Genomic DNA, 12500 nt, shown 5'->3' on the forward strand with positions numbered 1-12500 from the left:
GTGTGCTCCACCCCCCCCCCCCTCGCTCCTGTACTTGTTCATGCTCTTGTTCGTGCTCTATTTTTTACTTATCTGTCCATCCGTATGCCTTCTACTCCCCCTCTTTCTTTCTCTCTCTTTCTCACTCATTATCTTTCTTCCTGTGTCTGTACCTCCCCCCTCTCTGTCTCTGTTTATAATAGTTGTGTCTGGATATCAGGGTAAATCAGGTAAAGGGCTAGAGAAGGGGCCTCTGGGTAGCTGTGCTCTCTACTGGGTCTTTATATGGTCAGCCCATCCTTCCCTACCACTCCACTACTTCTCTCTCTCTCTCTCTCTCTTCCCTTCTCTCTCTCTCTCTCTCTCTCTCTCTCTCTCTCTCTCTCTCTCTCTCTCTCTCTCTCTCTCTCTCTCTCTCTCTCTCTCTCTCTCTCTCTCTCTCTTCCCTTCTCTCTCTCTTCCCTTCTCTCTCTCTCTCTCTCTCTCTCGTCAGTAACATAATCTAAGTAGACAGCAGTAAGGATATTATTGTGTATTTTCAATGTTAGTGCTTTTGCACATAGTACATGATTTTGGTTTCGATGTAAATATCAGGCACACTGGCATTGTGTTCAGTTCAAGATGAGGAATTGCCTCCCACACATTTTTAACCGCCTTGTTAAATTGTGTTTTCATTTTATACGTACAGTACTGTCATTGCTGAATAGCACAGGTGTGCTTTTGTATTCATTTTTAAATGAATCAGTTTTGATTTTCCAGTTATTTCCCTTTTTCAGTCTGTCTTCTTTTCTCTTCCTTTGTTCTTGCCTTTCTTTTTTCTTTGTCTGTTTGTCGACTTCAATCTCCCTGTCCCCGTCCTCAACTCATGCCTGTCATGCTAGATGTACTAGATGTCTTGATCGCCTTTGTGTTTCGCCCTCATTGCTCCCCGTCCAACTCCTCACCTATCTGTTCTGGTGTTGCCATGGCGATGAGAAGTTGCTCGCCGTACGCGCTGTGCCCCTGGCTTGCCAATAGTCCCAGCACAACACTTGCACACTTTCTCACTTGCACACTTTCTCTGATTCTCTGATTCAAATTCAAATTGTGCTTTATTAGCATGACTGTTACGATACAGTGTTGCCAAAGCACACAAATAACAGGACAAAAGGGTGAATAGTGTTACATTTACAAAAGGTGCGTCTGTGTGCGTGTGTTTGCTTGCGTGTGCGTATGCGTGTGTGTGTGTGCGTTTGGACACACACGTGGGCATGCGATTCTCTCTTTCTCTATCTCTCTCTCTCTCTCTTTCTCTCTCTCTCTCTCTCTCTCTCTCACGCATCTGATTCTACCTCCGTCATTGTCTTCCTTTTGGCTTCCAAAGGCACTATCACTTGTGCCTTTCATACCCATATGCATATAAGCTTTTGACAATTTTACATATCTGCAGGTTTTTCTCGATTATTTGGTTCTCCTGTTGCACAATGCTTGGTGTGATTTCTCTGATCTGAATCCTCCTCCAGTACACAGATGTCAGCATTCACCCACACACCCACACACAGTCACAGTCTCTCAGGATCACAATCAGAATTCTTCATGATCACTGCATGAAAGAGGTGCATTGAGATTTGCCGTGCCACTTGCTATCGACCAGCAAATACATGCACTCACTCCATCATTCCTGCCAGGGAAACCCCATGGTGCTTTGCACAATCGTTAATCGTTCCAGTCTGAAAGACAGCATGGATCCTCGTCCCAAAGTGCTAGCCTAAGGTTGGGAGCCAATCTGAGAGCAGGGAGGAGTGGACACACACACACACACACACACACACACAGAAAGAGAGAGAGCAAGGTTGGACATTTCCTGTTGGAAGCATAAATTAAGATGAACCCCAGCTGTACCTTATACATGGGTTTCCCGTCTGTAAACAATCCCTGGCTGCACACTCTTCAACCCCTGATTGTTGGAAATGGCTGTCACTCAAAAAATGCGCTGTGGCGCAGTGCTCTAAGCCCCCCACATTTGGGCTTGCATGCCCAAGGGGACCCCGGTTCGAGTCCGTCCGGGGTCGTTTCCCGACCCTGCCCCATCTCTCTATCCCAATCGTTTCCTGTCTACTCTCATACTGTCCTGTAATAATAAAGGTCAAAAAGCCCCAAAAAATACTTAAAAAACAAACAAAAAAAATGCGGTCCTGTGGTTGGCTGCTTAGCATCTTGCCCTTCCTCACAGCGCCAATGTTTGTAAACGGGAAACCTATGTATACATTTGGGGGAAGGCGGCCACCTTGACAACATTGGACTATTTAGTTTCTGATTGTGTTAATTGTGTTAATTGTGTTAACATACTCCTTTCCGAACATGATATACATGAATGTAGTCACATACGTCTTATACCAAGTAACTCCCCATCCACCTTGATTAAAAGGTACTCAGTGGGTAAAGCACTGCACTGAGTCACCTAATCAACTATACTCATTAATAAGAGGGTTCAAAGTTTCCTTGTTAATTTCATAATGGGATCACTTTATTACTGTGATAAATACCAAACATTTATTGTATTGATTTTTCTGCCTGTATGTGACCTTGCTGTGTGTCCCTCCAACTTCACCAATTACTAGGGGTGTAAATCACAGCCTCCATGACGATACGATTCAATATCGATATCTTATTATTCCATGCGATACGATATGATTATTTTCGATACTTAAGATTAAGAATGCCCCACGATACGATACAATATGATTCGATTTCTTTCCCAATTACCTTTCCACTTCTATTAAGTTATTGGGCAGGGGCCAGCGATTGGATTATTTCTGCCCCACGATACGATGCGATTCGATTCAATCATCAGAATATATTGCGATATATCAATACATTTCGATATTATTTACACCCCTACCATTTACACCATTTATCATCCTCTTGACCTGTCGTATGTTCTTTATTTACCTGTCACCTGATCAACTATACTCATTTGAATAATCACCCATGTTCATTTGAAGAGTTGAAGGTTGATTCCGTTTTTTAATGTATTGGCGTAATAAATACCAAAACCTTACATTATTATTTCTCTGTCCGTCTGTTTAGGAAAAACGTGAAGGCGTCTGCGGTGTGTGAGTACTCCATGCAGGACGTGTGGCAGGCATTTGAAGGGCCCTACATGGAGAGCCAGGAGTCCAGCTTCAAGTGGAGCCAGTACAGTGGGAAGGTGCCCGAGCCCAGGCCCGGATCGGTAAGACCAGCTGCTATGAATATGTTGTTGTTTGTTGTTATTTGTTGTTTATGAAAAAATAGTGTGTGTGTGTGTGTGTGTGTGTGTGTGTGTGTGTGTGTGTGTGTGTGTGTGTGTGTGTGTGTGTGTGTGTGTGTGTGTGTGTGTGTGTGTGTGTGTGTGTGTGTGTGTGTGTGTGTGTGTGTGTGTGTGTGTGTGTGTGTGTGTGTTCTTGCTGGTGCGTGAGAAGTGATCAGATTGAAGCATTCCCAAAGCTCATGATGTATTTACTGGCATAGGTGAGACTTGCCCCCGTGCCACTGTGCTAGTCAGTCTGCTCACTAAATAAACTAATAAAACACATACTTAGCTCCTAATAAACCCATTATAGATAACGTGTGTGACGTATGATTACACAGTAACACGCAGAATTGTAATGAGTGTAATGAGCGTTGTGAAATATTTATCTAAAGCAAAGCCTTGTACGTCAGCACTGCCCTTGGGCCATCATAGTCTCATTATCCACAGGATACATTGAGGAAGTGATATTAAGACTTTGGACCGGAATGATACATTGAGGAAGTGATATTAAGAGTCTGGACTGTAATGTGTTTTGGCTGAATGGGGACATCGCAGGATAATGAACATTTTTAATGAGCAGCAGAGCAGGTATCCTCTTCGCTGTTGACAGACATGTTATCCTTAATTCCTAGCTCGTAATTAGGACACTAGGTAATTTTGTGGCGAAATTTGCCTTCCGGGGTGGGGGTGGGGGTGGGGGGGTCCACAGCATAATGAACATTTTTAATGAGCAGCAGACCAGGTATCCTCTCCTCAGCGACGGTCAGCAGTCTAGGATATGACAAGTCAGCATGGGTACAGTCCAATATCCAAACTCCCGTTCTCGACTTGTGCTTGTGTTGCAACGGAGGCTAACTAGCAGAGTTGGCGTGGAACGTTGGTAAACCTCCCTCCCAGAGCCTCATACAGTGTCGATGCCGTTGGGCCGGGAGACTAGTCTCTTGGTCCAGCAGTATCGTACTGTGTCTCCCATTGCCGGACCGTTGTAGTTGACGAGGTCGCACGTTCGATCCCCGAGGGGGGTGAACAGGTGCAAGATGACCTCCGTCACACTTGTGAACTTGTGCTTCGCTGATGCCCCACCTACGTGAAGAAAACAACAAAGTTTCCCCGCTGACAGCCAAGGCACAACAACCCTTTGGGGGGACATTTCCCAAGAAATAAAAGAAGAAATAAAATGGAATGTGAGGTAGTGAATTTAGTTTTGGAGTAGAGTAGGGCGGAATTACTTTATTGATCCCGGAGGAAATTAAGGAAATTAATATGTTTATACTTCAATGTACTATGAGCGAATGCATGAGTTAAATGAATGACCCTGGTGTGAGGGTGTGGACCTAGTGACTAAAACTGGCCATGGAGGCTAATGGATGTAGCGGGCTAATCGTCATCTGTATAACGCGTAGGTGTCGTTAATGCCCCCATTAATATGACGCCATTGCTCAGCGCTGTGATCAGTGGCGCTGACAGCTTTGGCTGGGCCAAGGACAACGCCATCTGACAGGGCCCAGTGATGGAGTGTCTATCACTTGGGTGGCGGGTGTGTTCTGACTGTCATGCCAAAGAGCCTGGCTCTTTGATGTAGCGGTCAGAGCCCCAGTTTACTACCCCAGAAGGTCCAGGTTCAAGTCCCGGCTTGGCAACTATACTCCCCTTCGCTCCAGGCCCCCCCACAACACATATACTGTAATGTAATGAGGACCCAAAACTGGGCCTCGTCTCTCCCTGGGCCCGGGACAACTGATCCCTTTGCCCTCCTTCCCTGTCAGTTTCCCCGGCTGCCACGAGGCCCCTTGTTGGCTTTATAATCCACTCTGATTAACGACCTCATCACTGCTTCTTGACGTGCCTCTGATTGGAGTGGGCTAACGGCTGTCAATGCTTCAGCGTAGGGCTGGTCTGGGGGAGAAATAGGGCCTGGGCGTTTTTGGCTTAAAGGCCCTACCCCCCATAATTAGCGGTGCAGAACTGACTCACTGGTGGGTGCCGCACCGTCGTGGGCCCCTTCTTTTTTTTTTTACATTTCTGAAAATAGGGGCCCACGAGGGTGCAGGGCCCTCGGGGAAATGCCCGGTATGCCAGATGGCCAGTCCAGCCCTGTTTCAGCGTTTTTGGGGGTGTTGTAGAGAAAGGCTGATGTCAGGGCCATTGCTTCAGTTCAGTGTGCAATTACGGAGAGGGCTATGGGGCCAAATCACGCTACGAAACTCTAACAACAAATAGCGACGACGGCTAATGCATTAATTATAGGGTCTTGCTGTTCTCACATTGTGTGTGTTTTGTATTGGTATCATTATGCATGATGTGTGTGTGTGTGTGTGTGTGTGTGTGTGCGTGTGTGTGCGTGTGTGTGCGTGTGTGTGCGTGCGCGCGCGCGTGTGTGTGTGTGTGTTTGTGCGTGTTTGATGGAGAGAGAGAAGGAGGGAGTGTGTGCAAACGACTAAGTGATTGTGTGCGTGTGTGTGTGTGTGTGTGTGTGTGTTTGTCTGTCTGTGTGTCTGTGTGTGTGTTTTGTGTTTGTGTGTGAAGAGTTAAGGTGACAGAAAAAGGGTGGTGTTGGCATACTGATGCAGGTCAAGTTGGCGTTTGTAGTGCATTCGAGTCGGTTTTGTAGCCACCTAATCAGCTTCTACTAGCTAGCTACTCTGAAGTCAGCATTTCAAAATGTGTCGAATCTACGTGTACTGTGGCTCTCCTTAATCTCTCGTCTACTGGGGAGTGTGAAAGGAAGAAGAGGAGCTACAGAGTTTGAGAGAAGAGAGAGATGGAGAGAGAGAGAGAAAAGAGGAGGAAGAGGAGCTAGAGAGTTTGAGAGAGAGAGAGAGGAGAGAGAGATGGAGAGAGTGAGAGAGCGCGAGAGAGAAACTCAGACGAACCAAATCCTTTGACAACTTATTGCAGAGGAAGAGGAATGAATGGTGTAGGGGTGGTGGTGGTTGTCTTTTCATGCACATGGACAGGGCTGGATTAACGCACAGGCTAGATATGGTTGCAGCCTAGGGTCCCCCACCTGCCAGGGGGCCCCTGATTGGACAAAAGTTTTTTTTTTAATCTGAATTGTGACAATATTCGATATTGACAAATTCCTCTGTCGTGTTGAGTACAGTTTTAAGTCCTGTCAGTCAGTATTCCTCTCCACAGTTGACAGTTATCCTCTATTTCTAGGTCGTAATTATGACACTGTGTAATTTTGTGTGCAAAACTTTCCTTCCGGGGCCTTACGGGGCCACAGCATTCTGTAGCCTAGGGGCCCCGGGCCATCTTAATCCGGCCCTGCTCATGGAGGAAGAAGAGGAGCTACAGAGTTTACGAGACAGACAGACAGACAGACAGACAGACAGACAGACAGAGAGAGAGGGAGAGAGAAACTCAGACGAACCAAATCCTTTGACAATTTATTGCAGAGGAAGAGGAATGAATGGGGTAGGGGTGGTGGTGGTTGTCTTTTAATGCGTATAGACAGGGCCAGATTAAGGCACAGGCTAGATATGGCTGCAGCCTAGGGCCCCCACCTGCCAGGGCCCCCACAGGCTAGATATGGCTGCAGCCTAGGGCCCCCACCTGCCACGTGGCACCTGATTGGGCAAAAGTCACACATTTTCTGAATTGTGACAATGTTTAATATTGAAAAAATCATCTAGCATGTTGAGTACACTTTTAAATCCTGTCAATGCTCTCCACAATTGACAAACATGTTATCCTTAATCCCTAGCTCGTAATTATGACACTGTAATATTGTGGGGGGGCCCCACAGAAACCTGTGGCCGAGGGGCCCCGGCGGGCCATCTTAACCCGGCCCTGTGCAAGGAGATTACTGGAAGGCATAAAATCTGTCTCGACTGCCTTTTTTCCTCGACTTGCATATTGGCTGCATTCAAATCCGAGCCGTGACACTTGGTAATGAGATCGCTCGTAGTCCGCTGACATGTCTTGCTCCGTACCCCCACCCCCTTTTTCTTTTTACGCCCCAGTATAGTTTTTTTTTTTGCTCAAACTAGAGCTAGCCGAGATGAGGATGTTTTTTTTCTCGACTCGTATATTGGCTGCATTCAAAGTGGCTTGCTCGCTTATTTTGCACCCCTGGTCAGTTTTTTTCCCTCAAACTAGAGCAAGACGAGATTAGTGTGAGGATTTTTTTTTATTATCTGTATAGGCTGATGTGGCAGCATCTGAAATTGAAGAACCCTTTTCAGCGTTTTTTTTTAATACTACTCTGAAGTGCAAGACAGGACAAAACAAAGCTGTGGCCAGTGTTGCCAAATTGGGCAGTTTTGGGCTGCTTAGGATGTCGGTCTGTGGGTAAAAACGGGTAAAATGGGCATTTGAGCGTTTTCTTTTTCTGTAAATGTATGGCCATAGAAATCAATAGAATTCAGTTCAAATTGGGCAGGATTCAGTGCTTTTTTTGGGCTGGAAATCAAGTCTCATCTGGCAACCCTGGTTGCCTCAGGTTGCCTCAGTCAGCTGTTTATTTGAAAATTCTAAAGCCTCTTGGCTTCCCTTGCTACTCGTGTGTCAGACTCCCCCCTCACCTCACCCGTTTACCCCCCTTGTTCGTGCCAGAAGTTTAAACCTTCCACAAACCCCACAATAAAAGAAGAGGAAAAAACCTCTCTACCATTGTGCAGTGCGGTGCTCAATTCAACATGATCCCTGTTCTGAAAAAGAAAAAAAAGATTGCAGACTCTTACTTCATCCTCTGCACTTGAGTCCACCTAATCTCTCTCCACATGGCAGGACATGTTGTCAGCTGTGACATGATTTAGTTTAGCCGGGAGCAGTAATGAAATCTTACGCACATCACATGAAAACATACAGGAGAGAGAGAGAGAGAGAGAGAGAGAGAGAGAGAGAGAGTGAGAGAGAGAGAGAGAGTGAGAGTGAGAGTGAGAGTGAGAGTGAGAGTGAGAGTGAGAGTGAGAGAGAGAGAGAGAGAGAGAGAGAGAGAGAGAGAGAGAGAGAGAGAGAGAGAGAGAGAGAGGGGTGCACCTCATGTGTCCTGGCTGTACTTGTGTGTATGAGTGTGTGTGTGTGGGTGTGTACGAGTGTGTGTGTGGGTGTGTGTGTGTGGGTGTGTACGAGTGTGGAGTGTGTGTGTGAGTGTGTGTGTGTGCGTGTGTGTGTGTGTGTGTGTGTGTGTGTGTGTGTGTGTGTGTGTGTGTGTGTGTGTGTGTGTGTAATGTATGCATAATTTGTCATTTGTGTCTGTGTACATTTCTCTTTGATTATGTGTGTGTATGCATGTGCATGTCTGTCTGCCTGTCCACTTTCAGCTGGTTGTATTAAACAGTAGCCCCCCTGGGGGGTTACATTCAGTTTTTAATGTCACCTCTGAACAAAGTGTCTGATCTGTTTTGGGTGTGGTGTTGTTTTATCGGGTTGGGTTGATTTCTCGGCTGGGTAGAGAGCTTTGTTCCTCCTGTCGTTTCCTTTTAGGAAATTATAGTTAATATAGCGGCCAGGGCCGCTGCCAATGTTTTGGAGGCCCTAAGCACAACTGGCCAGGAGGCCCCCCTTATAATTAAGTAATAATAGTAATAATCTACCAACTTATAAATACTGTATATGTTTTGAAATGTAATTCAATATTTTTGTCATGAAATTTTTGTTGTCAATTTCAATTTAAGTGGCCCCCATTTTGGGGGCAAAGTGGTTGGGGCCCCAAGCACTGGTTGGTGCCCTGAGCCCTCTGCGTACTCTGCTTACAGTCCCAGGAAAAAGTTTGTACACCCTTTGAAATTTCTTACCTTTCTGTCAAAATTGGTCATAAAACATGGTCTGATCTTCCCGGAAATCACAAGAAGGAACAACCAGAGTCTGCTTTAACTAATTCAACCCAAACATTTACAAGTTTTCATATTTTCATTGACCATAAGATGTAAACATTCACAGGACAGCAAGGCATAAGTAAGTACACCCTTGCATTCAATAGGTTTTAACCCTAAGTTAGTCACAATAACCTCAACCATATGTTTCCTGTAGTTGCAGATCAGATTAACAAAACAATCTGGATGTATCAGGTCTCCCTCTTCTTTAGAAAACTGCCTCTTGTCAGCAAGGTTTGTGGGATGTCTGGAGTGCATAGCTTTCTTGACTTCATACCATATAATTTCAATTATTTTTTGTCAGGGCTTTGACTGGGCTATTTCAGAATGTGTATTTCATTATTATGAAGCCATTCTAAAGTCGATTTGCTTCTAAAGTATGGGTTGTTGTCACATTTCAGGACCCATACTCTTGTGTGCTTCAACTGTGTGACAGACTACCTCACTTTTTTCTGTAAAATATCTCGATAAACTTCTGAGTTCATTGTTCCACTGATAATAGCAAACTCTCAAGGGCCTGAGGCAGCAAGGTATCCGCATATAAAGATGCTCCCGCCACCATACTCCATAGGTGGAGATGATGTTTTGGTGAAGGTGTGGTTCTCCAGTTCTCCTCCAAACATGACATTGTGTGTTCCCCTGAACAATTCAACTTTGGTTTCAACGTTGGTCTACAGAATATTTTGCAGTAATTCTATGAAGCATATAAATGCTTTTTCGCAAACCTCAAAGGTGCAGCAATATTTTTTTGGACAGAAACCCCATTAATTTTAGATTGGCAGAATGAATCCCATTTTTAGCTATTCTTGGTTACATCTCCTCTTCTGAGTATGGTGGCGGCAGCATCATTATATGCGGCTACCTTGCTGCCTCAGGCCCTTGACAGTTTGCTATTATCAGTGGAACAATGAACTCAAGTTTATTGTGATATTTTACAGAAAAAATGTGAGGAAGTCTGTCACACAGTTGAAGCACACAAGAGTATGGGTCCTGAAATGTGACAACAACCCATACTTTAGAAGCAAATCGACTTTAGAATGGCTTCATAATAATGAAATACACATTCTGAAATAGCCCAGTCAAAGCCCTGACAAAAAATAATTAAAATTATATGGTATGAAGTCAAGAAAGCTATGCACTCCAGACATCCCACAAACCTTGCTGACGAGAGGCAGTTCTCTAAAGAAGAGGGAGACAAGATACAAACAGATTGTTTTGTTAATCTGATCTGCAACTACAGGACAAGTCTGGTTGATGATATTGCAACTAACTGAGGGTTAAAACCTACTTAACGCAAGGGTGTACTTACTTATGCCCGGTTCTCCTGTGAATGCTATGGCCTTATGACCAATAAAAATATAATAACATGTAAATATTTGGGTGGAATTAATTAAAGCAGACTCTGATTGTTCCTTCTTGAGACTTCCGGGAAGATCAGACCATGTTTTATGATCAATTTTGACAGAAATGTAAGAAATTTCAAAGGGTGTACAAACTTTTTCCTGGGACTGTATGTCTAGCGGCGGCCCTGGTAGTGGCTATCACAGGTCTCTTTGATCAACTCCAAGTGTGTCAAAAGACACTGCGGTGTTTTTGTTTGGTGGTTAAACATAACGTGACAACTAAGCAATCGGAAAAAAATGTTTTGCTGTCACTGGTCATTTAGTAACTTCCTGAAAGTTGGCAGCTGACATTTACAATTTTTTAAACGTCATGGAAAATGTTATAACTAAACATGACATGTTGACATGGTGACATGGTGCCAAACCACTCCACATGACATGGCAGCTCGATATGACACAGCATTACGGGTGGCCACCAGGGATGTATTATGACTCCATGGGCCCCTGGGCCAGACAACAAGAAAGCCCCCCCCCTCTGTGAGTGTTGCTGTACTGTAGTTTACAAAGAAATTCAAGGTGTTAGGCCAGATGTTATAGATCCTACTGTATGTTGAATGATGAATGACGGGGTTTCAGGGGTATGTTTTCCCCTGAGAAAAATGGGAAAATACAAAGGTGTGGTTTTTTTTTCTTTTTAAATAATATTTTTTGGACTTCTTGCCTTTATTTTCGAGCGAGATAGACAGTGAAGACTATGACAGGAAGCGATTGGGGTGAGAGAGATGGGGAAGGATTGGCAAAGGCCCCGGGCCGGAATGGAACCCGGGTCAGCAGCGTAGCAGACGAGTGCCCTACCGTAAGGCCAGGGTAGGGCCGTTACACGTGTGATTCTAACTCAATATGAAAAAGGAAATAAACACGCTTGGCTCTCAGGGCCCCCTTGACTCCTGGGCCCCAGGGCCTTTGCCCGTTAGGCCCGTGCAGTTCTCCTTCATTAGTGACCGTCACCTTGTAAGGAGAACGGATCACGAGACAGAACAGGGCCTTAGGTGAGCAGTTAGGACGACATGACGTGCAGTCAGTGAAACGTGAAACTAGCTGACATAATGTGACCTGGCATTCTCTCTTTTCCTCTCTCTCTCTCTCTATTTCTCCATCTCTCCCCTCTCTGTCTGTCTCTCTGTCTTTCTGTATCTTTCTCTGTCTGTCTCTTTCCTTCTCTTGTACATGTCTACATCAGTATGTTTGTGTTTGAAAAACTGCACATGTGTGAGTGTTTATTGTCTGTGTGTGTGTTGTGAATGAGCGTGTCAAAGAAAGAATTGTAAATTTATGTATGAGTAGGTTAGTTGTGTCTGTGTGTGTCTGTGTGTGTCTGTGTGTGTGTGTTAGAGAGAGATAATTGTCAATGTCTTATTTAAATGTTTTTAGTTAAACTGCAAATTGGAGACTGGTCAAATGTAATTTCTAACTTGTGTGCTAACCCTGTTACATAGATTTTTGACAATTAAGTCCACTTGACTTGACTTGACTTCTCCCTCTCTCCCTAAATCTATCTCTCTTTTTTTCTCTCTGTCTTTCTCTCTCTGTCTCTGGCTTTATCTCCCCTCTTTATGTCTTCCTTTCTCTCTCCTTCCCTCCCTTTACCTTCCCTTCCCTTTCTCTTTCATTTTCCCTCTAACTCTGTCTGTCCCTGCCTTTCTCTCTCTCTCTCTCTCTCTCTCTCTCTCTCTCTCTCCCTCTCTCTCCATCCCCCTCTCCAGTGTATCACGGACAGGTTGAGGGCCAGGGGTGTGAACTCGTCCTTCCAGCTGCCTGACGACGTGCTCCACTTTGTGCGTCGCCACCCGCTCATGTTCCAGCCTGTGCAGCCCCGCCTGCGTCGCCCCCTGCTGTTCAAGCGCAGCGTAGACTACACCCAGCTGGCCGTGCACAGTCAGCAAGCGCTGGACGGACGCACTTACAACGTGCTCTTCATGGGGACCGGTGAGGGACCCTTGCTAGCCTGATTATCATCGACGTTCAAATCTCTTCCAGACTTGGTCTGACCAAGACCATAACAATTAACATTTCCCAAACGGC

At 45.2% G+C, this 12500-nt stretch overlaps 1 protein-coding gene across 1 annotated transcript in view; it reads left to right on the forward strand.

The window, feature by feature from the left end:
• The window catches only part of sema4ga (sema domain, immunoglobulin domain (Ig), transmembrane domain (TM) and short cytoplasmic domain, (semaphorin) 4Ga), an 89489-nt gene that overhangs the window by 67611 nt on the left and 9378 nt on the right, over positions 1-12500 (forward strand). The window contains exons 10-11 of the mRNA XM_063190928.1: positions 3049-3193; positions 12182-12404. Coding sequence (XP_063046998.1) covers positions 3049-3193; positions 12182-12404 — 368 coding nt within the window. The remainder of the gene's footprint in view (positions 1-3048; positions 3194-12181; positions 12405-12500) is intronic.

The sequence above is a fragment of the Engraulis encrasicolus genome, chromosome 24, assembly GCF_034702125.1.
Source record: "Engraulis encrasicolus isolate BLACKSEA-1 chromosome 24, IST_EnEncr_1.0, whole genome shotgun sequence".
In the NCBI taxonomy this organism is placed as follows: domain Eukaryota; kingdom Metazoa; phylum Chordata; class Actinopteri; order Clupeiformes; family Engraulidae; genus Engraulis; species Engraulis encrasicolus.